A 20,506-nucleotide genomic window follows, 5' to 3' on the forward strand; every position below is an offset into this window, starting at 1 on the left:
TTCACTGTGTGCTGTGTCTGCGAGGCTGGGTTTGACGGAGCTTTCACAGTGTGCTGTGTCTGCGAGGCTGGGTTTGATGGAGCTTTCACTGTGTGCTGTGTCTGCGAGGCTGTGTTTGACGGAGCTTTCTCTGTGTGCTGTGTCTGCAAGGCTGGGTTTGATGGAGATTTCACTGTGTGCTGTGTCTGCGAGGCTGTGTTTGACGGAGCTTTCTCTGTGTGCTGTGTCTGTGAGGCTGTGTTTGACGGAGCTTTCACAGTGTGCTGTGTCTGCGAGGCTGGGTTTGATGGAGCTTTCACTGTGTGCTGTGTCTGCGAGGCTGTGTTTGACGGAGCTTTCTCTGTGTGCTGTGTCTGCGAGGCAGGGTTTGATGGAGCTTTCTCTGTGTGCTGTGTCTGTGAGGCTGTGTTTGACGGAGCTTTCTCTGTGTGCTGTGTCTGTGAGGCTGGGTTTGACAGAGCTTTCTCTGTGTGCTGTGTCTGCGAGACTGGGTTCGATGGAGCTTTCACTGTGTGCTGTGTCTGTGAGACTGGGTTCGATGGTGCTTTCACTGTGTGCTGTGTCTGCGAGACTGGGTTTGACGGAGCTTTCACTGTGTGCTGTGTATGCGAGGCTGGGTTTGATGGAGCTTTCACTGTGTGCTGTGTCTGCGAGGCTGGGTTTGATGGAGCTTTCACTGTGTGCTGTGTATGCGAGGCTGGGTTTGACGGAGCTTTCTCTGTGTGCTGTGTATGCGAGGCTGGGTTTGTCGGAGCTTTCTCTGTGTGCTGTGTCTGCGAGGCTGGGTTTGATGGAGCTTTCACTGTGTGCTGTGTCTGTGAGGCTGGGTTTGAAGGAGCTTTCACTGTGGGCTGTGTATGCGAGGCTGGGTTTGACGGAGCTTTCTCTGTGTGCTGTGTCTGCGAGGCTGGGTTTGACGGAGCTTTCACAGTGTGCTGTGTCTGCGAGGCTGGGTTTGATGGAGCTTTCACTGTGTGCTGTGTCTGCGAGACTGGGTTCGATGGAGCTTTCACTGTGTGCTGTGTCTGCGAGACTGGGTTCGATGGAGCTTTCACTGTGTGCTGTGTCTGTGGGACTGGGTTCGACGGAGCTTTCTCTGTGTGCTGTGTCTGTGAGGCTGGGTTTGATGGAGCTTTCACTGTGTGCTGTGTATGCGAGGCTGGGTTTGACGGAGCTTTCTCTGTGTGCTGTGTCTGCGAGGCTGATTTGACGGAGCTTTCTCTGTGTGCTGTGTCTGCGAGGCTGGGTTTGATGGAGCTTTCACTGTGTGCTGTGTATGCGAGGCTGGGTTTGACGGAGCTTTCACTGTGTGCTGTGCATGCGAGGCTGGGTTTGATGGAGCTTTCACTGTGTGCTGTGTCTGCGAGGCTGGGTTTGATGGAGCTTTCACTGTGTGCTGTGTATGCGAGGCTGGGTTTGACGGAGCTTTCTCTGTGTGCTGTGTATGCGAGGCTGGGTTTGTCGGAGCTTTCTCTGTGTGCTGTGTCTGCGAGGCTGGGTTTGATGGAGCTTTCACTGTGTGCTGTGTCTGTGAGGCTGGGTTTGAAGGAGCTTTCACTGTGTGCTGTGTATGCGAGGCTGGGTTTGACGGAGCTTTCTCTGTGTGCTGTGTATGCGAGGCTGGGTTTGTCGGAGCTTTCACTGTGTGCTGTGTCTGTGAGGTTGGGTTTGATGGAGCTTTCTCTGTGTGCTGTGTATGCGAGGCTGGGTTTGTCGGAGCTTTCACTGTGTGCTGTGTCTGTGAGGCTAGGTTTGACGGAGCTTTCACTGTGTGCTGTGTCTGCGAGGCTGGGTTTGACGGAGCTTTCACAGTGTGCTGTGTCTGCGAGGCTGGGTTTGATGGAGCTTTCACTGTGTGCTGTGTCTGCGAGGCTGATTTGACGGAGCTTTCTCTGTGTGCTGTGTCTGTGAGGCTGGGTTTGATGGAGCTTTCACTGTGTGCTGTGTATGCGAGGCTGGGTTTGACGGAGCTTTCACTGTGTGCTGTGTATGCGAGGCTGGGTTTGATGGAGCTTTCACTGTGTGCTGTGTCTGCGGGACTGGGTTCGATGGAGCTTTCACTGTGTGCTGTGTCTGCGAGACTGGGTTCAATGGAGCTTTCACTGTGTGCTGTGTCTGTGAGACTGGGTTCGACGGAGCTTTCACTGTGTGCTGTGTCTGTGAGGCTGGGTTTGACGGAGCTTTCACTGTGTGCTGTGTATGCGAGGCTGGGTTTGACGGAGCTTTCTCTGTGTGCTGTGTCTGCGAGACTGTGTTCGATGGAGCTTTCACTGTGTGCTGTGTCTGCGAGGCTGGGTTTGTCGGAGCTTTCACTGTGTGCTGTGTATGTGAGGCTAGGTTTGACGGAGCTTTCACTGTGTGCTGTGCATGTGAGGCTAGGTTTGACGGAGCTTTCACTGTGTGCTGTGTCTGCGAGGCTGGGTTTGACGGAGCTTTCACAGTGTGCTGTGTCTGCGAGGCTGGGTTTGATGGTGCTTTCACTGTGTGCTGTGTCTGCGAGGCTGTGTTTGACGGAGCTTTCTCTGTGTGCTGTGTCTGCAAGGCTGGGTTTGATGGAGATTTCACTGTGTGCTGTGTCTGTGAGACTGGGTTCGACGGAGCTTTCTCTGTGTGCTGTGTCTGTGAGGCTGGGTTTGATGGAGCTTTCACTGTGTGCTGTGTATGCGAGGCTGGGTTTGACGGAGCTTTCACTGTGTGCTGTGTATGCGAGGCTGGGTTTGACGGAGCTTTCTCTGTGTGCTGTGTCTGCTAGACTGGGTTCGATGGAGCTTTCACTGTGTGCTGTGTCTGCGAGGCTGGGTTTGTCGGAGCTTTCACTGTGTGCTGTGTATGTGAGGCTAGGTTTGACGGAGCTTTCACTGTGTGCTGTGCATGTGAGGCTAGGTTTGACGGAGCTTTCACTGTGTGCTGTGTCTGCGAGGCTGGGTTTGACGGAGCTTTCACAGTGTGCTGTGTCTGCGAGGCTGGGTTTGATGGAGCTTTCACTGTGTGCTGTGTCTGCGAGGCTGTGTTTGACGGAGCTTTCTCTGTGTGCTGTGTCTGCAAGGCTGGGTTTGATGGAGATTTCACTGTGTGCTGTGTCTGCGAGGCTGTGTTTGACGGAGCTTTCTCTGTGTGCTGTGTCTGTGAGGCTGTGTTTGACGGAGCTTTCACAGTGTGCTGTGTCTGCGAGGCTGGGTTTGATGGAGCTTTCACTGTGTGCTGTGTCTGCGAGGCTGTGTTTGACGGAGCTTTCTCTGTGTGCTGTGTCTGCGAGGCAGGGTTTGATGGAGCTTTCTCTGTGTGCTGTGTCTGTGAGGCTGTGTTTGACGGAGCTTTCTCTGTGTGCTGTGTCTGTGAGGCTGGGTTTGACGGAGCTTTCTCTGTGTGCTGTGTCTGCGAGACTGGGTTCGATGGAGCTTTCACTGTGTGCTGTGTCTGTGAGACTGGGTTCGATGGTGCTTTCACTGTGTGCTGTGTCTGCGAGACTGGGTTTGACGGAGCTTTCACTGTGTGCTGTGTATGCGAGGCTGGGTTTGATGGAGCTTTCACTGTGTGCTGTGTCTGCGAGGCTGGGTTTGATGGAGCTTTCACTGTGTGCTGTGTATGCGAGGCTGGGTTTGACGGAGCTTTCTCTGTGTGCTGTGTATGCGAGGCTGGGTTTGTCGGAGCTTTCTCTGTGTGCTGTGTCTGCGAGGCTGGGTTTGATGGAGCTTTCACTGTGTGCTGTGTCTGTGAGGCTGGGTTTGAAGGAGCTTTCACTGTGGGCTGTGTATGCGAGGCTGGGTTTGACGGAGCTTTCTCTGTGTGCTGTGTCTGCGAGGCTGGGTTTGACGGAGCTTTCACAGTGTGCTGTGTCTGCGAGGCTGGGTTTGATGGAGCTTTCACTGTGTGCTGTGTCTGCGAGACTGGGTTCGATGGAGCTTTCACTGTGTGCTGTGTCTGCGAGACTGGGTTCGATGGAGCTTTCACTGTGTGCTGTGTCTGTGGGACTGGGTTCGACGGAGCTTTCTCTGTGTGCTGTGTCTGTGAGGCTGGGTTTGATGGAGCTTTCACTGTGTGCTGTGTATGCGAGGCTGGGTTTGACGGAGCTTTCTCTGTGTGCTGTGTCTGCGAGGCTGATTTGACGGAGCTTTCTCTGTGTGCTGTGTCTGCGAGGCTGGGTTTGATGGAGCTTTCACTGTGTGCTGTGTATGCGAGGCTGGGTTTGACGGAGCTTTCACTGTGTGCTGTGCATGCGAGGCTGGGTTTGATGGAGCTTTCACTGTGTGCTGTGTCTGCGAGGCTGGGTTTGATGGAGCTTTCACTGTGTGCTGTGTATGCGAGGCTGGGTTTGACGGAGCTTTCTCTGTGTGCTGTGTATGCGAGGCTGGGTTTGTCGGAGCTTTCTCTGTGTGCTGTGTCTGCGAGGCTGGGTTTGATGGAGCTTTCACTGTGTGCTGTGTCTGTGAGGCTGGGTTTGAAGGAGCTTTCACTGTGTGCTGTGTATGCGAGGCTGGGTTTGACGGAGCTTTCTCTGTGTGCTGTGTATGCGAGGCTGGGTTTGTCGGAGCTTTCACTGTGTGCTGTGTCTGTGAGGTTGGGTTTGATGGAGCTTTCTCTGTGTGCTGTGTATGCGAGGCTGGGTTTGTCGGAGCTTTCACTGTGTGCTGTGTCTGTGAGGCTAGGTTTGACGGAGCTTTCACTGTGTGCTGTGTCTGCGAGGCTGGGTTTGACGGAGCTTTCACAGTGTGCTGTGTCTGCGAGGCTGGGTTTGATGGAGCTTTCACTGTGTGCTGTGTCTGCGAGGCTGATTTGACGGAGCTTTCTCTGTGTGCTGTGTCTGTGAGGCTGGGTTTGATGGAGCTTTCACTGTGTGCTGTGTATGCGAGGCTGGGTTTGACGGAGCTTTCACTGTGTGCTGTGTATGCGAGGCTGGGTTTGATGGAGCTTTCACTGTGTGCTGTGTCTGCGGGACTGGGTTCGATGGAGCTTTCACTGTGTGCTGTGTCTGCGAGACTGGGTTCAATGGAGCTTTCACTGTGTGCTGTGTCTGTGAGACTGGGTTCGACGGAGCTTTCACTGTGTGCTGTGTCTGTGAGGCTGGGTTTGACGGAGCTTTCACTGTGTGCTGTGTATGCGAGGCTGGGTTTGACGGAGCTTTCTCTGTGTGCTGTGTCTGCGAGACTGTGTTCGATGGAGCTTTCACTGTGTGCTGTGTCTGCGAGGCTGGGTTTGTCGGAGCTTTCACTGTGTGCTGTGTATGTGAGGCTAGGTTTGACGGAGCTTTCACTGTGTGCTGTGCATGTGAGGCTAGGTTTGACGGAGCTTTCACTGTGTGCTGTGTCTGCGAGGCTGGGTTTGACGGAGCTTTCACAGTGTGCTGTGTCTGCGAGGCTGGGTTTGATGGTGCTTTCACTGTGTGCTGTGTCTGCGAGGCTGTGTTTGACGGAGCTTTCTCTGTGTGCTGTGTCTGCAAGGCTGGGTTTGATGGAGATTTCACTGTGTGCTGTGTCTGCGAGGCTGTGTTTGACGGAGCTTTCTCTGTGTGCTGTGTCTGCGAGGCTGGGTTTGATGGAGCTTTCACTGTGTGCTGTGTCTGTGAGGCTGGGTTTGAAGGAGCTTTCACTGTGTGCTGTGTATGCGAGGCTGGGTTTGACGGAGCTTTCTCTGTGTGCTGTGTATGCGAGGCTGGGTTTGTCGGAGCTTTCACTGTGTGCTGTGTCTGTGAGGTTGGGTTTGATGGAGCTTTCTCTGTGTGCTGTGTATGCGAGGCTGGGTTTGTCGGAGCTTTCACTGTGTGCTGTGTCTGTGAGGCTAGGTTTGACGGAGCTTTCACTGTGTGCTGTGTCTGTGAGGCTGGGTTTGAAGGAGCTTTCACTGTGTGCTGTGTATGCGAGGCTGGGTTTGACGGAGCTTTCTCTGTGTGCTGTGTATGCGAGGCTGGGTTTGTCGGAGCTTTCACTGTGTGCTGTGTCTGCGAGGCTGGGTTTGACGGAGCTTTCACAGTGTGCTGTGTCTGCGAGGCTGGGTTTGATGGAGCTTTCACTGTGTGCTGTGTCTGCGAGGCTGATTTGACGGAGCTTTCTCTGTGTGCTGTGTCTGTGAGGCTGGGTTTGATGGAGCTTTCACTGTGTGCTGTGTATGCGAGGCTGGGTTTGACGGAGCTTTCACTGTGTGCTGTGTATGCGAGGCTGGGTTTGATGGAGCTTTCACTGTGTGCTGTGTCTGCGGGACTGGGTTCGATGGAGCTTTCACTGTGTGCTGTGTCTGCGAGACTGGGTTCAATGGAGCTTTCACTGTGTGCTGTGTCTGTGAGACTGGGTTCGACGGAGCTTTCTCTGTGTGCTGTGTCTGTGAGGCTGGGTTTGATGGAGCTTTCACTGTGTGCTGTGTATGCGAGGCTGGGTTTGACGGAGCTTTCACTGTGTGCTGTGTATGCGAGGCTGGGTTTGACGGAGCTTTCTCTGTGTGCTGTGTCTGCTAGACTGGGTTCGATGGAGCTTTCACTGTGTGCTGTGTCTGCGAGGCTGGGTTTGTCGGAGCTTTCACTGTGTGCTGTGTATGTGAGGCTAGGTTTGACGGAGCTTTCACTGTGTGCTGTGCATGTGAGGCTAGGTTTGACGGAGCTTTCACTGTGTGCTGTGTCTGCGAGGCTGGGTTTGACGGAGCTTTCACAGTGTGCTGTGTCTGCGAGGCTGGGTTTGATGGAGCTTTCACTGTGTGCTGTGTCTGCGAGGCTGTGTTTGACGGAGCTTTCTCTGTGTGCTGTGTCTGTGAGGCTGGGTTTGACGGAGCTTTCACAGTGTGCTGTGTCTGCGAGGCTGGGTTTGACGGAGCTTTCACTGTGTGCTGTGTCTGCGAGGCTGTGTTTGACGGAGCTTTCTCTGTGTGCTGTGTCTGCGAGGCAGGGTTTGATGGAGCTTTCTCTGTGTGCTGTGTCTGTGAGGCTGTGTTTGACGGAGCTTTCTCTGTGTGCTGTGTCTGTGAGGCTGGGTTTGACGGAGCTTTCTCTGTGTGCTGTGTCTGCGAGACTGGGTTCGATGGAGCTTTCACTGTGTGCTGTGTCTGTGAGACTGGGTTCGATGGTGCTTTCACTGTGTGCTGTGTCTGCGAGACTGGGTTTGACGGAGCTTTCACTGTGTGCTGTGTATGCGAGGCTGGGTTTGATGGAGCTTTCACTGTGTGCTGTGTCTGCGAGGCTGGGTTTGATGGAGCTTTCACTGTGTGCTGTGTATGCGAGGCTGGGTTTGACGGAGCTTTCTCTGTGTGCTGTGTATGCGAGGCTGGGTTTGTCGGAGCTTTCTCTGTGTGCTGTGTCTGCGAGGCTGGGTTTGATGGAGCTTTCACTGTGTGCTGTGTCTGTGAGGCTGGGTTTGAAGGAGCTTTCACTGTGGGCTGTGTATGCGAGGCTGGGTTTGACGGAGCTTTCTCTGTGTGCTGTGTATGCGAGGCTGGGTTTGTCGGAGCTTTCACTGTGTGCTGTATCTGTGAGGCTGGGTTTGATGGAGCTTTTTCTGTGTGCTGTGTGTGCGAGGCTGGGTTTGTCGGAGCTTTCACTGTGTGCTGTTTCTGTGTGGCTTGGTTTGACGGAGCTTTCACTGTGTGCTGTGTCTGCGAGGCTGGGTTTGACGGAGCTTTCACAGTGTGCTGTGTCTGCGAGGCTGGGTTTGATGGAGCTTTCACTGTGTGCTGTGTCTGCGAGACTGGGTTCGATGGAGCTTTCACTGTGTGCTGTGTCTGCGAGACTGGGTTCGATGGAGCTTTCACTGTGTGCTGTGTCTGTGGGACTGGGTTCGACGGAGCTTTCTCTGTGTGCTGTGTCTGTGAGGCTGGGTTTGATGGAGCTTTCACTGTGTGCTGTGTATGCGAGGCTGGGTTTGACGGAGCTTTCTCTGTGTGCTGTGTCTGCGAGGCTGATTTGACGGAGCTTTCTCTGTGTGCTGTGTCTGCGAGGCTGGGTTTGATGGAGCTTTCACTGTGTGCTGTGTATGCGAGGCTGGGTTTGACGGAGCTTTCACTGTGTGCTGTGCATGCGAGGCTGGGTTTGATGGAGCTTTCACTGTGTGCTGTGTCTGCGAGGCTGGGTTTGATGGAGCTTTCACTGTGTGCTGTGTATGCGAGGCTGGGTTTGACGGAGCTTTCTCTGTGTGCTGTGTATGCGAGGCTGGGTTTGTCGGAGCTTTCTCTGTGTGCTGTGTCTGCGAGGCTGGGTTTGATGGAGCTTTCACTGTGTGCTGTGTCTGTGAGGCTGGGTTTGAAGGAGCTTTCACTGTGTGCTGTGTATGCGAGGCTGGGTTTGACGGAGCTTTCTCTGTGTGCTGTGTATGCGAGGCTGGGTTTGTCGGAGCTTTCACTGTGTGCTGTGTCTGTGAGGTTGGGTTTGATGGAGCTTTCTCTGTGTGCTGTGTATGCGAGGCTGGGTTTGTCGGAGCTTTCACTGTGTGCTGTGTCTGTGAGGCTAGGTTTGACGGAGCTTTCACTGTGTGCTGTGTCTGCGAGGCTGGGTTTGACGGAGCTTTCACAGTGTGCTGTGTCTGCGAGGCTGGGTTTGATGGAGCTTTCACTGTGTGCTGTGTCTGCGAGGCTGATTTGACGGAGCTTTCTCTGTGTGCTGTGTCTGTGAGGCTGGGTTTGATGGAGCTTTCACTGTGTGCTGTGTATGCGAGGCTGGGTTTGACGGAGCTTTCACTGTGTGCTGTGTATGCGAGGCTGGGTTTGATGGAGCTTTCACTGTGTGCTGTGTCTGCGGGACTGGGTTCGATGGAGCTTTCACTGTGTGCTGTGTCTGTGAGACTGGGTTCAATGGAGCTTTCACTGTGTGCTGTGTCTGTGAGACTGGGTTCGACGGAGCTTTCACTGTGTGCTGTGTCTGTGAGGCTGGGTTTGACGGAGCTTTCACTGTGTGCTGTGTATGCGAGGCTGGGTTTGACGGAGCTTTCTCTGTGTGCTGTGTCTGCGAGACTGTGTTCGATGGAGCTTTCACTGTGTGCTGTGTCTGCGAGGCTGGGTTTGTCGGAGCTTTCACTGTGTGCTGTGTATGTGAGGCTAGGTTTGACGGAGCTTTCACTGTGTGCTGTGCATGTGAGGCTAGGTTTGACGGAGCTTTCACTGTGTGCTGTGTCTGCGAGGCTGGGTTTGACGGAGCTTTCACAGTGTGCTGTGTCTGCGAGGCTGGGTTTGATGGTGCTTTCACTGTGTGCTGTGTCTGCGAGGCTGTGTTTGACGGAGCTTTCTCTGTGTGCTGTGTCTGCAAGGCTGGGTTTGATGGAGATTTCACTGTGTGCTGTGTCTGCGAGGCTGTGTTTGACGGAGCTTTCTCTGTGTGCTGTGTCTGTGAGGCTGTGTTTGACGGAGCTTTCACAGTGTGCTGTGTCTGCGAGGCTGGGTTTGATGGAGCTTTCACTGTGTGCTGTGTCTGCGAGGCTGTGTTTGACGGAGCTTTCTCTGTGTGCTGTGTCTGCGAGGCTGGGTTTGATGGAGCTTTCTCTGTGTGCTGTGTCTGTGAGGCTGTGTTTGACGGAGCTTTCTCTGTGTGCTGTGTCTGTGAGGCTGGGTTTGATGGAGCTTTCACTGTGTGCTGTGTCTGCGAGACTGGGTTCGATGGAGCTTTCACTGTGTGCTGTGTCTGTGAGACTGGGTTCGATGGTGCTTTCACTGTGTGCTGTGTCTGCGAGACTGGGTTTGACGGAGCTTTCACTGTGTGCTGTGTATGCGAGGCTGGGTTTGATGGAGATTTCACTGTGTGCTGTGTCTGCGAGGCTGGGTTTGATGGAGCTTTCACTGTGTGCTGTGTATGCGAGGCTGGGTTTGACGGAGCTTTCTCTGTGTGCTGTGTATGCGAGGCTGGGTTTGTCGGAGCTTTCTGTGTGTGCTGTGTCTGCGAGGCTGGGTTTGATGGAGCTTTCACTGTGTGCTGTGTCTGTGAGGCTGGGTTTGAAGGAGCTTTCACTGTGGGCTGTGTATGCGAGGCTGGGTTTGACGGAGCTTTCTCTGTGTGCTGTGTCTGCGAGGCTGGGTTTGACGGAGCTTTAACTGTGTGCTGTATCTGTGAGGCTGGGTTTGATGGAGCTTTTTCTGTGTGCTGTGTGTGCGAGGCTGGGTTTGTCGGAGCTTTCACTGTGTGCTGTTTCTGTGAGGCTTGGTTTGACGGAGCTTTCACTGTGTGCTGTGTCTGCGAGGCTGGGTTTGACGGAGCTTTCACAGTGTGCTGTGTCTGCGAGGCTGGGTTTGATGGAGCTTTCACTGTGTGCTGTGTCTGCGAGACTGGGTTCGATGGAGCTTTCACTGTGTGCTGTGTCTGCGAGACTGGGTTCGATGGAGCTTTCACTGTGTGCTGTGTCTGTGAGACTGGGTTCGACGGAGCTTTCTCTGTGTGCTGTGTCTGTGAGGCTGGGTTTGATGGAGCTTTCACTGTGTGCTGTGTATGCGAGGCTGGGTTTGACGGAGCTTTCACTGTGTGCTGTGTCTGCGAGGCTGGGTTTGATGGAGCTTTCACTGTGTGCTGTGTATGCGAGGCTGGGTTTGACGGAGCTTTCTCTGTGTGCTGTGTATGCGAGGCTGGGTTTGTCGGAGCTTTCTGTGTGTGCTGTGTCTGCGAGGCTGGGTTTGATGGAGCTTTCACTGTGTGCTGTGTCTGTGAGGCTGGGTTTGAAGGAGCTTTCACTGTGGGCTGTGTATGCGAGGCTGGGTTTGACGGAGCTTTCTCTGTGTGCTGTGTATGCGAGGCTGGGTTTGTCGGAGCTTTAACTGTGTGCTGTATCTGTGAGGCTGGGTTTGATGGAGCTTTTTCTGTGTGCTGTGTGTGCGAGGCTGGGTTTGTCGGAGCTTTCACTGTGTGCTGTTTCTGTGAGGCTTGGTTTGACGGAGCTTTCACTGTGTGCTGTGTCTGCGAGGCTGGGTTTGACGGAGCTTTCACAGTGTGCTGTGTCTGCGAGGCTGGGTTTGATGGAGCTTTCACTGTGTGCTGTGTCTGCGAGACTGGGTTCGATGGAGCTTTCACTGTGTGCTGTGTCTGCGAGACTGGGTTCGATGGAGCTTTCACTGTGTGCTGTGTCTGTGAGACTGGGTTCGACGGAGCTTTCTCTGTGTGCTGTGTCTGTGAGGCTGGGTTTGATGGAGCTTTCACTGTGTGCTGTGTATGCGAGGCTGGGTTTGACGGAGCTTTCACTGTGTGCTGTGTATGCGAGGCTGGGTTTGACGGAGCTTTCTCTGTGTGCTGTGTCTGCGAGACTGGGTTCGATGGAGCTTTCTCTGTGTGCTGTGTCTGCGAGACTGGGTTCGATGGAGCTTTCGCTGTGTGCTGTGTCTGTGAGGCTGGGTTTGACGGAGCTTTCCCTGTGTGCTGTGTATGCGAGGCTGGGTTTGACGGAGCTTTCACTGTGTGCTGTGTATGTGAGGCTAGGTTTGAAGGAGCTTTCACTGTGTGCTGTGTCTGCGAGGCTGGGTTTGACGGAGCTTTCACTGTGTGCTGTGTCTGCGAGGCTGGGTTTGATGGAGCTTTCACTGTGTGCTGTGTCTGCGAGGCTGTGTTTGACGGAGCTTTCTCTGTGTGCTGTGTCTGTGAGGCTGTGTTTGACGGAGCTTTCACAGTGTGCTGTGTCTGCGAGGCTGGGTTTGATGGAGCTTTCACTGTGTGCTGTGTCTGCGAGGCTGTGTTTGACGGAGCTTTCTCTGTGTGCTGTGTCTGCGAGGCTGGGTTTGATGGAGCTTTCTCTGTGTGCTGTGTCTGTGAGGCTGTGTTTGACGGAGCTTTCTCTGTGTGCTGTGTCTGTGAGGCTGGGTTTGACGGAGCTTTCACTGTGTGCTGTGTCTGTGAGACTGGGTTCGATGGTGCTTTCACTGTGTGCTGTGTCTGTGAGACTGGGTTCGATGGAGCTTTCTCTGTGTGCTGTGTCTGTGAGGCTGGGTTTGATGGAGCTTTCACTGTGTGCTGTGTATGCGAGGCTGGGTTTGACAGAGCTTTCACTGTGTGCTGTGTATGCGAGGCTGGGTTTGACGGATCTTTCTCTGTGTGCTGTGTCTGCGAGACTGGGTTCGATGGAGCTTTCACTGTGTGCTGTGTCTGCGAGGCTGGGTTTGACGGAGCTTTCACTGTGTGCTGTGTCTGCGAGACTGGGTTCGATGGAGCTTTCACTGTGTGCTGTGTCTGCGAGGCTGGGTTCGATGGAGCTTTCACTGTGTGCTGTGTATGCGAGGCTGGGTTTGACGGAGCTTTCACTGTGTGCTGTGTCTGCGAGACTGGGTTCGATGGAGCTTTCACTGTGTGCTGTGTCTGCGAGGCTGGGTTTGACGGAGCCTTCATTGTGTGCTGTGTCTGTGAGGCTGGGTTTGACGGAGCTTTCTCTGTGTGCTGTGTCTGTGAGGCTGGGTTTGACGGAGCTTTCACTGTGTGCTGTGTCTGTGAGGCTGGGTTTGACGGAGCTTTCACTGTGTGCTGTGTATGCGAGGGTGGGTTTGATGGAGCCTTCATTGTGTGCTGTGTCTGTGAGGCTGGGTTTGACGGAGCTTTCACTGTGTGCTGTGTCTGCGAGGCTGGGTTTGACGGAGCTTTCTCTGTGTGCTGTGTTTGCGAGGCTGGGTTTGATGGAGCTTTCACAGTGTGCTGTGTCTGTGAGGCTTGGTTTGATGGAGCTTTCACTGTGTGCTGTGTTTGTGAGGCTGGGTTTGATGGAGCCTTCATTGTGTGCTGTGTATGCAAGGCTGGATTTGATGGAGCTTTCACTGTGTGCTGTGTCTGCGAGGCTGGGTTTGATGGAGCTTTCACTATGTGCTGTGTTTGCGAGGCTGGGTTTGATGGAGCTTTCACTGTGTGTGTGTTTGCGAGGCTGGGTTTGACGGAGCTTTCACTGTGTGCTGAGTCTGCGAGGCTGTGTCTGTCGGCGTTGTGCAAGTCCATAGCGGGGGTATTCCCTTCAGCCACCTGCGTGGGATGGCGAGTCTGTCGGGACCCTGAGGACTTGTGGAAACTGTGTGGTGGTTTCTTTACAACTTATAGTCTTTTAACATGTTTGGACTATTTTTACTGTGTCTATGGTCTGTTTTTTTTTAATCAATTATGCTATTGCTTGCACTGTTGTAACTATATGTTGTAACTATGTTGTTTTGTGCAGGTCCTGTAGCTTTAGTCTTTGGTCTTGTTTTGTCTGGTGGCTTTGGAGCTCCTTTCCGGGGAACGTGCTAAGATGGTAGCGCAATATTAATACGCAGCAGCCTCTCTGGACTCCAGATTGCGGATTGCCAAACATTATGTGGATTTTCTGGTGTAGTCTGTTTTGTCATGTGCTTTTGTGATACCATTCTGGAGGAACTTAGTCTCATTTTTTAACTGCATTGCATTTGTGGTTTCTAAATGACAATAAACAAACTGAACTGAACTGATATGAAGGATGTAAATAATAAAGTCAATTCAATTCAACTATGTTCTTAAAACATAGTGCACAGGGAATCATCTCCATCATATTCCATAGGGGTACCACCTTCCTGGTTATTGAGGACATCTTCAAGAGGCAGTCATTTGAGAAGGCGTGTCCCTCATTAAAGACTTACACCATTCGTGTCAGGCCCTCTTCAAGTTACTACTGTCTGGGAAGTGGTAAAGGAGCTTAATGACTCAAGTTCAATGTTTAGATCGGCTTCTCCTCCTCTGCCATCATATTTCTGAATGGCCTATAAACACTAACTTGTTATTTCTCCTTTGCACTATTTATTTTGGAATTGGTTTATTGTTGTCACATGTAACAAGATATGGTGAGAAGCTTTTCTTGCAATACTGTTCCAGCTACTTTTTAATCATTATTGAGGTAAGAGTGTGGAACAGGCCCTTCAGCCCTCCCAGCCTCACTGCACAGCAAACCGCCCCCCCCAGTTTAACCCCAGACTAATCACAGGATAGTTTACAATGACCACTTAACCTACCAACTGGAACAAATTGAGAATGTGGGAGGAAACCAGAGCATCAGGAGGAAACCCACATGGTCATAAGGAGAATGTGCAAACTCCCGACAGCAGCAGGAATTGAACCCGGGTCACTGGTACTGTAAAGTGTTGTGCTAACCACTACACTACCGTGTGATGGGAATTGAACCCGGGTCACTGGTACTGTAAACCGTTGTGCTAACCACTACACTACCGTGTGATGGGAATTGAACCCGGGTCACTGGTACTGTAAAGCGTTGTGCTAACCACTACACTACCGTGTGATGGGAATTGAACCTGGGTCGCTGGTACTGTAAAGTGTGTGCTAACCACTACACTACCGTGTGATGGTAATTGAACCCGGGTCACTGGTACTGTAAAGTGTTGTGCTGACCACTACACTACCGTGTGATGGGAATTGAACCTGGGTCGCTGGTACTGTAAAGCATTGTGCTAAGCACTATGCTAGCATGCTACCCAGATTAGATAAAATACATGGTGCATCAAGGTAAAAAAATAATGGTACAGAATGGTGGGTAGCGGCTATAGAGAAAGCACGGTGCAGGTGAACAATAAGGTGCAAGTTCAATGGAAGATTGTAAGGCAAGAGTCCAATTTATTGTGTTAAGTAGAAGCTATTTCTGAGTGCTTTCCTATAGTAAATTTTTATGTCTTGCACTTGTACCGTTGCCAGTAAACAAATTGCATGACATGTGTCAGTAATAATGAAGGCTATAGGAGCAGAATTAGGCCATTTGGTTTATCATCTGCTTCAGCATTTGATCTTGGCTGATTTATTTTCTCTCTCATCCCCATTCTCCTTCCTCCCTATAACCTCTGATGCTCTTCCAAATCAAGAACTTCTGAACCGCAGTGTTAAATATTTTATTTTATCTATTTAGATATACCGTGTTGAATAATCTCTTCCGGCCCTATGAGCCTCACTGCCCAGCAACCCCCGATTTAACGTCAGCCTAATCAAAGGACAATTTACTATGACAAATTAACCTATTAATCGGTATATCTTTGGAATGTGGAAGGAAAATGGAGGAACATACAGACTCCTTACTGACAGTGTCAGAATTGAGCTCTGAAGCCCCAAGCTGTAATAGTTTCACACTAACCGCTACATATCACTATGGTGCCTAGTGACTTGCATACAGTTCTTATACTCAATATATAAGTACACCCAATGACTTGGCCCCACAGCCATCTGTGGCAATGAATTCCATATCATCCTCTGGATAAAGAAATTTAAAATCTATCTGATTGTGAGAATACGTTCCCATGTGTGACAGATGTAAAAGCCACACAAGGAATGTATCTGTGACTCATGCTAGGAGATGCCCAGCTAAACTTACAAAAGTACCCTTAATTGGCTTGCCTGCAGAAGGTGGAGGGTCGTGGTGGATGGAGTACATTCGGATTGGAGGGTTGTGACTAGTGGTGTCCCACAAGGATCTGTTCTGGGACCTCTACTTTTTGTGATTTTTATTAATGACCTGGATGTGGGAGTAGAAGGGTGGGTTGGCAAGTTTGCAAATGACACAAAGGTTGGTGGTGTTGTAGATAGTGTAGAGTATTGTCGAAGATTGCAGAGAGACATTGATAGGATGCAGAAGTGTGCTGAGAAGTGGCAGATGGAGTTCAACCCGGAGAAGTGTGAGGTGGTACACTTTGGAAGGACAAACTCCAAGGCAGAGAACACAGTAAATGGCAGGATACTTGGTAGTGTGGAGGAGCAGAGGGATCTGGGGGTACATGTCTACAGATCCCTGAAAGTTGCCTCACAGGTAGATAGGGTAGTTAAGAAAGCTTATGGAGTGTTAGCTTTCATAAGTCGAGGGATAGAGTTTAAGAGTTGCGATGTAATGATGCAGCTCTATAAAACTCTGGTTAGGCCACACTTGGAATACTGTGTCCAGTTCTGGTTGCCTCACTATAGGAAGGATGTGGAAGCAATAGAAAGGGTACAGAGGAGATTTATCAGGATGCTGCCTGGTTTAGAGAGTATGGATTACGATCAGAGATTAAGGGAGCTAGGGCTTTACTCTTTGGAGAGAAGGAGGATGAGAGGAGACACGATAGAGGTATACACGATATTAAGAGGAATAGACAGAGTGGACAGCCAGCGCCTCTTCCCCAGGGCACCACTGCTCAATACAAGAGGACATGGCTTTAAGGTAAGGGGAGGGAAGTTCAAGGGGGATATTAGAGGAAGGTTTTTCACTTAGAGAGTGAATCGTGCGTGGAATGCACTGTCTGGGTCAGTGGTGGAGGCAGATGCACTAGTGAAGTTTAAGAGACTACTAGACAGGTATATGGAGGAATTTAAGTTGGAGGGGTTATATGGGAGGCAGGGTTTGAGGTTGGCACAACATTGTGGGCCGAAGGGCCTGTAATGTGCTGTACTGTTCTATGTGCTGTATGATTCTATGTTCTATGTACACCTTTCACTCTGGTTAAAAAAAATTAGTTCTGACTTGCTGCATCATCGTCTGGTCTGGTGGGGTGGGGTGGTGGGGTACAGCAAAGGATCAAAATAAGCTGCAGAGAGTTGTAAACTCAGTCAGCTCCATCATGAGCACCAGGCTCCTTAGTATCCAGGTCATCTTCAAAGAACGATGCCTCAGCAAGGCGGTGTCCAGGATTAAGGACTCCCATCACCCAGGACATGCCCTCTTCTGATTGTTACCGTCAGGAAAGAGATACAGGAGTCTGAAGACACACACTCAACAACTCAGGAACAGCTTCTTCCCCTCTGCCATCAGATTTCTCAATGGACATTGAATCCATGAACACCATCTCACTACTTTTATTATTTACTAATTTTGTCACTACTTATTTAACTATTTAATATACTTACTGTAATTCATAGTTTTCTTTATCATTCTTCCAGCGTTGTGTACATATTCTATTATCATGTACTGCCCTTTATTGCTACCACAAAGTTAACAAATTTCACAACGTATGCCAGAGATGTTAAACCTGATTATGATTCTAATAAAACAGTGCAACATATGACTAATTTGTGAATGCCTATTTTTACAGCTTTACAAAGGTTCAGAGTGAAGCAGTCTACCTACCGTGGGGTCATCAGAGGCTGAGGAACTCCTTCCGACATTTCCAATGCAGTGACAAAGGATAGAGGCTTTTGGCTTCCGTAAGTAGGGGATCTAATCAATGAGGAGGGTGGGATTTGATGTACTGGAGACCTATATGAAGTCTCAACAGATCTGCTTTGCAAAGTGTGATTGGACTGCACGTTGTTGTTTGCAATGTCTGCGTGGAGAGAATTTGTAGAAGTCCTTGCTACCCTCGACAAGGAGGAGGCAGAGGCACGCAGCAGAGGGCTCCTCACACTGCAGGCCGCAGCAGACACGAGATTATCTCGAGAACCACACATGCCAGTGGTTGTCCTCCTCGAGTCCTCTGAGAAAGTGTTCATCTGTTGCAAGCCGTACGAGCCTGGTGCTTCATACACCCCTGAGTCTAGGAACATCGAATCAGGAGAGGCTCTGAGCTTTCCATGCTCTTCCATTGCCTTCCTCTCTTGAATGGAGGCCATGATTTGCTTCGACAGGTTGTCGTAGCGAACTGGTGACGGATCCCGTTGCTGTGGAGATGAGCCTCTGTGTATCGGGCTGTAACCATGGCCAGCGTGACGCTGGATCTGGCACATTTTGGCTGATAAGTACGGTGAGTGGTACCCAACAGGTGGAATTCCAGCCTGTGCCATGGACTCCATCCCCTGGTGGGTGGAGGGGGGATTCAGCAAACTATCGTAGGACAGGCTTCCGTTTCTGTTGGATAACGAGTTCAGACCAAAAATATTCTTGTACTGGTTGGGGGATGAGCAGTCTGTCTTCATTTGGTGCAACTGAACCTTGTCCATTCCTCTCCTGTGGGCAGACTTCAGGCTCAGAGAACGAGAACTATTAGAGAGTGAGTCAAGTTGAAAAGGTGATGACTGGTAAGTCTTGTGAAGCGATGGCGACCGGTAGTCAGGCATGTCAAGGTTCGGCTCAGACCTGTAATCATGGGCTCTGCTGCACTCCTCAATGAAAGGGGACTCGTTATGTCCTTCCTGCATGGAAATCTTCAAGAAAAGAGATTCGACAATTACCCAAATTGATCAATAACCACAGTCAATGCTGACATTAATTTATTCAGTTGATTGATTCTATAGGATCCTGAGCAAACTAAAGATAGTAAGTAATTTTACTGTCACTGTAAATCTGAACAAAAAAAGAACATGTCAGTAGTGGATCGATTGGTATCACTTCAGACCTAGGAGCAGAATTAGGCCATTTGACCCATCAAGTCTGCACCACCATCCGATTACGGCTGATTTAGTATCCCTCTCAACCTCTTTCTCCTGCATTGTCCCCATAATCTTTAATCAGGAACCTATCACCCTCCACTTTTAAATATACCCAATGACTTGACATTCACAGCCATCTGTGATAATGAATCCCAGATTCATCATCCTCTGGCTAACAAAATTCCTCATCTCTATTTTTCTTTCTGAAATTGAAGACTGCGGCTTCAAATCCTTATTAGAGCCTTGAGCACAAAAATCTATCCCAACATCACAGTGAGGGAGTGTGGCTTTCAGATGAGATGTTAGGCTAAGGCACTATTAGCTCTCCCTCTAGAGAAAAATTCCAATAGTACAGCTCTGAGTAAGAACAGCAAAGTTCTTCATTTGTCCTGGCTCAATTCATCCCTCGATCAGCATCACTTAAAACATACCGAGTATATCACACTGCAGTTTGTGAGCCTACTCTGCCACACAGATCGGCTTCCACACTTTCTCCAATGTAGCAGTTCAGTTCAGATTCCAGATCGCAAATTTCCACACTTATACTGTAGAGAGCATTCTAACTGGCTCCCTCACCATCTGGTATGGGGAAGGAGCTGGGGGCTACTGCACAGGATCAAAGTAAGCTGCAGAGAGTTGTAAACTCAGTCAGCCCCATCATGGGCACTAGTCTCTGTGGTATCCAGAACATCTTTAAGGAGCGATGCCTCAAAAAGGTGGCATTCATTGTAAAGGACTCCCATCACCCAGGGCATGCCCTCTTCTCACTGCTACCCTCAGGAAGGAGGTACAGAAGCCTGAAGGCACACATTAAATAATTCAGGAACAGCTTCTTCCCCTCTGCCATCAGATTTCTGAATAGACATTGAACCCATGAACACTACTTCAATACTTCTTTATTTCTATTTTTGCACTACTTAATTTAACATATTGTTTTTACAGTATTTCACTTTTTTTCTATTATTAGGTATTGCATTGTGCTGCTGCAAAGACAACAAACTTCACAACACATGCCAGTGATAGTAAACCCAATTCTGACTCTGACTGCTTTGGAGTAGCCTGAGGTCATGAAAAGCACTGAAGGTATATATGTGTTTTTGAAGGGTAGTCTTGTAGTTTGGCTTGTAGAGTTGGACCCCAAAGCTTGTGGTCTGGGTTTGATTTTGCTGTCTTTGTGGAACTTTCACCTTACTATTGTGATTGCGTGTTTCCTTCCACATCCCTCAGACCTGCGGGTTGATTAGCTACTGTAAATTGCCACAAGTGGTGGTATTTGGCAGGAGATCGTGGAAATGAGGGAAGAATAAAAATGTGACGGTTGTTGTTGGTAGCTGTTAGAGGGTTTTGTGGAGTATACAGCCCACATTAATTTCACCAGCAACCAGTCTTCAGATTTAAATGTGGATTGTAGATTGAATTTAAAATGCAGCTCTAAACTATTAGACCTCAGATGCCTGCCTAAATGCATAAATGCAGCCTAGAGTCAGTGGAGGATTAATATTCATTTTGGGTATCTCACGTGTGGGTGTGAAGAAGGAGGTGTCTGAAAATTACATGTAATTCAAAGGAAGCTGTAGATACACTGTAACAAAAGAATTGTCCTGCTGTTACCTTCAGCATACAAAAATGTCATGTAATATTGGTTTGGGCAGGCCTCTTTGTCCAAGAATCTCTCAGTACGGTGTCTGATGTTCATCTTTGTTGAATGAAATACTTCTACATCCACTGGCTTCGGTACCTCTCCAGTGACTTTGATCACATAACAATAGTAGGCATGAACGTGTTGAGTTAAAGAGCTCATTGCATTAATCTGTCTTCCATCTTTTCACGTGAAGGAGATACAGGATCATTTAAATTTAGCAAATGGACTGTCACGTGACTCAAGACTGCCATGTGCCTCAACTATTGCTCTCTCTGATGATGTCTCTTGCTTTATAGCGGAACCACAACATAAATTGATTGAGATTCCCATACTGTTAAACGTCTAGACGGGTTTGAGTTTGTAAAATGTGTTCAGGAAAATTTTCTGAATCAATATATAGAGGTACCAACTAGAGAGAATGCAATATTAGATCTCCTATTATGAAACAAGTTAGGACAAGTGAAGGAAGTGTGCGTAGGGAAATACTTTGGGTCTAGTGATCATAACACCATTAGTTTCAATTTGGTCATGGATAAAGATAGATCTGGTCCTCGGGTTGAGGTGCTAAATTGGAAAAAGGCCAAATTTGAAGAAATGAGAAAGGATCTACAAAGCATGGATTGGGACAGGTTGTTCTCTGGCAAGGATGTGATTGGTAAGTGGGA

The 20,506-nt window shown here is 50.0% G+C and overlaps 1 protein-coding gene across 1 annotated transcript in view; it reads right to left on the reverse strand.

Annotated features, from left to right (window-relative positions):
- zdhhc8b (zinc finger DHHC-type palmitoyltransferase 8b) overlaps positions 1-20,506 on the reverse strand; it is a 340,879-nt gene that overhangs the window by 50,059 nt on the left and 270,314 nt on the right. The window contains exon 10 of the mRNA XM_059994651.1: positions 16,962-17,974. Coding sequence (XP_059850634.1) covers positions 16,962-17,974 — 1,013 coding nt within the window. The remainder of the gene's footprint in view (positions 1-16,961; positions 17,975-20,506) is intronic.

The sequence above is a fragment of the Hypanus sabinus genome, chromosome 18, assembly GCF_030144855.1.
Source record: "Hypanus sabinus isolate sHypSab1 chromosome 18, sHypSab1.hap1, whole genome shotgun sequence".
Classification (NCBI taxonomy): domain Eukaryota; kingdom Metazoa; phylum Chordata; class Chondrichthyes; order Myliobatiformes; family Dasyatidae; genus Hypanus; species Hypanus sabinus.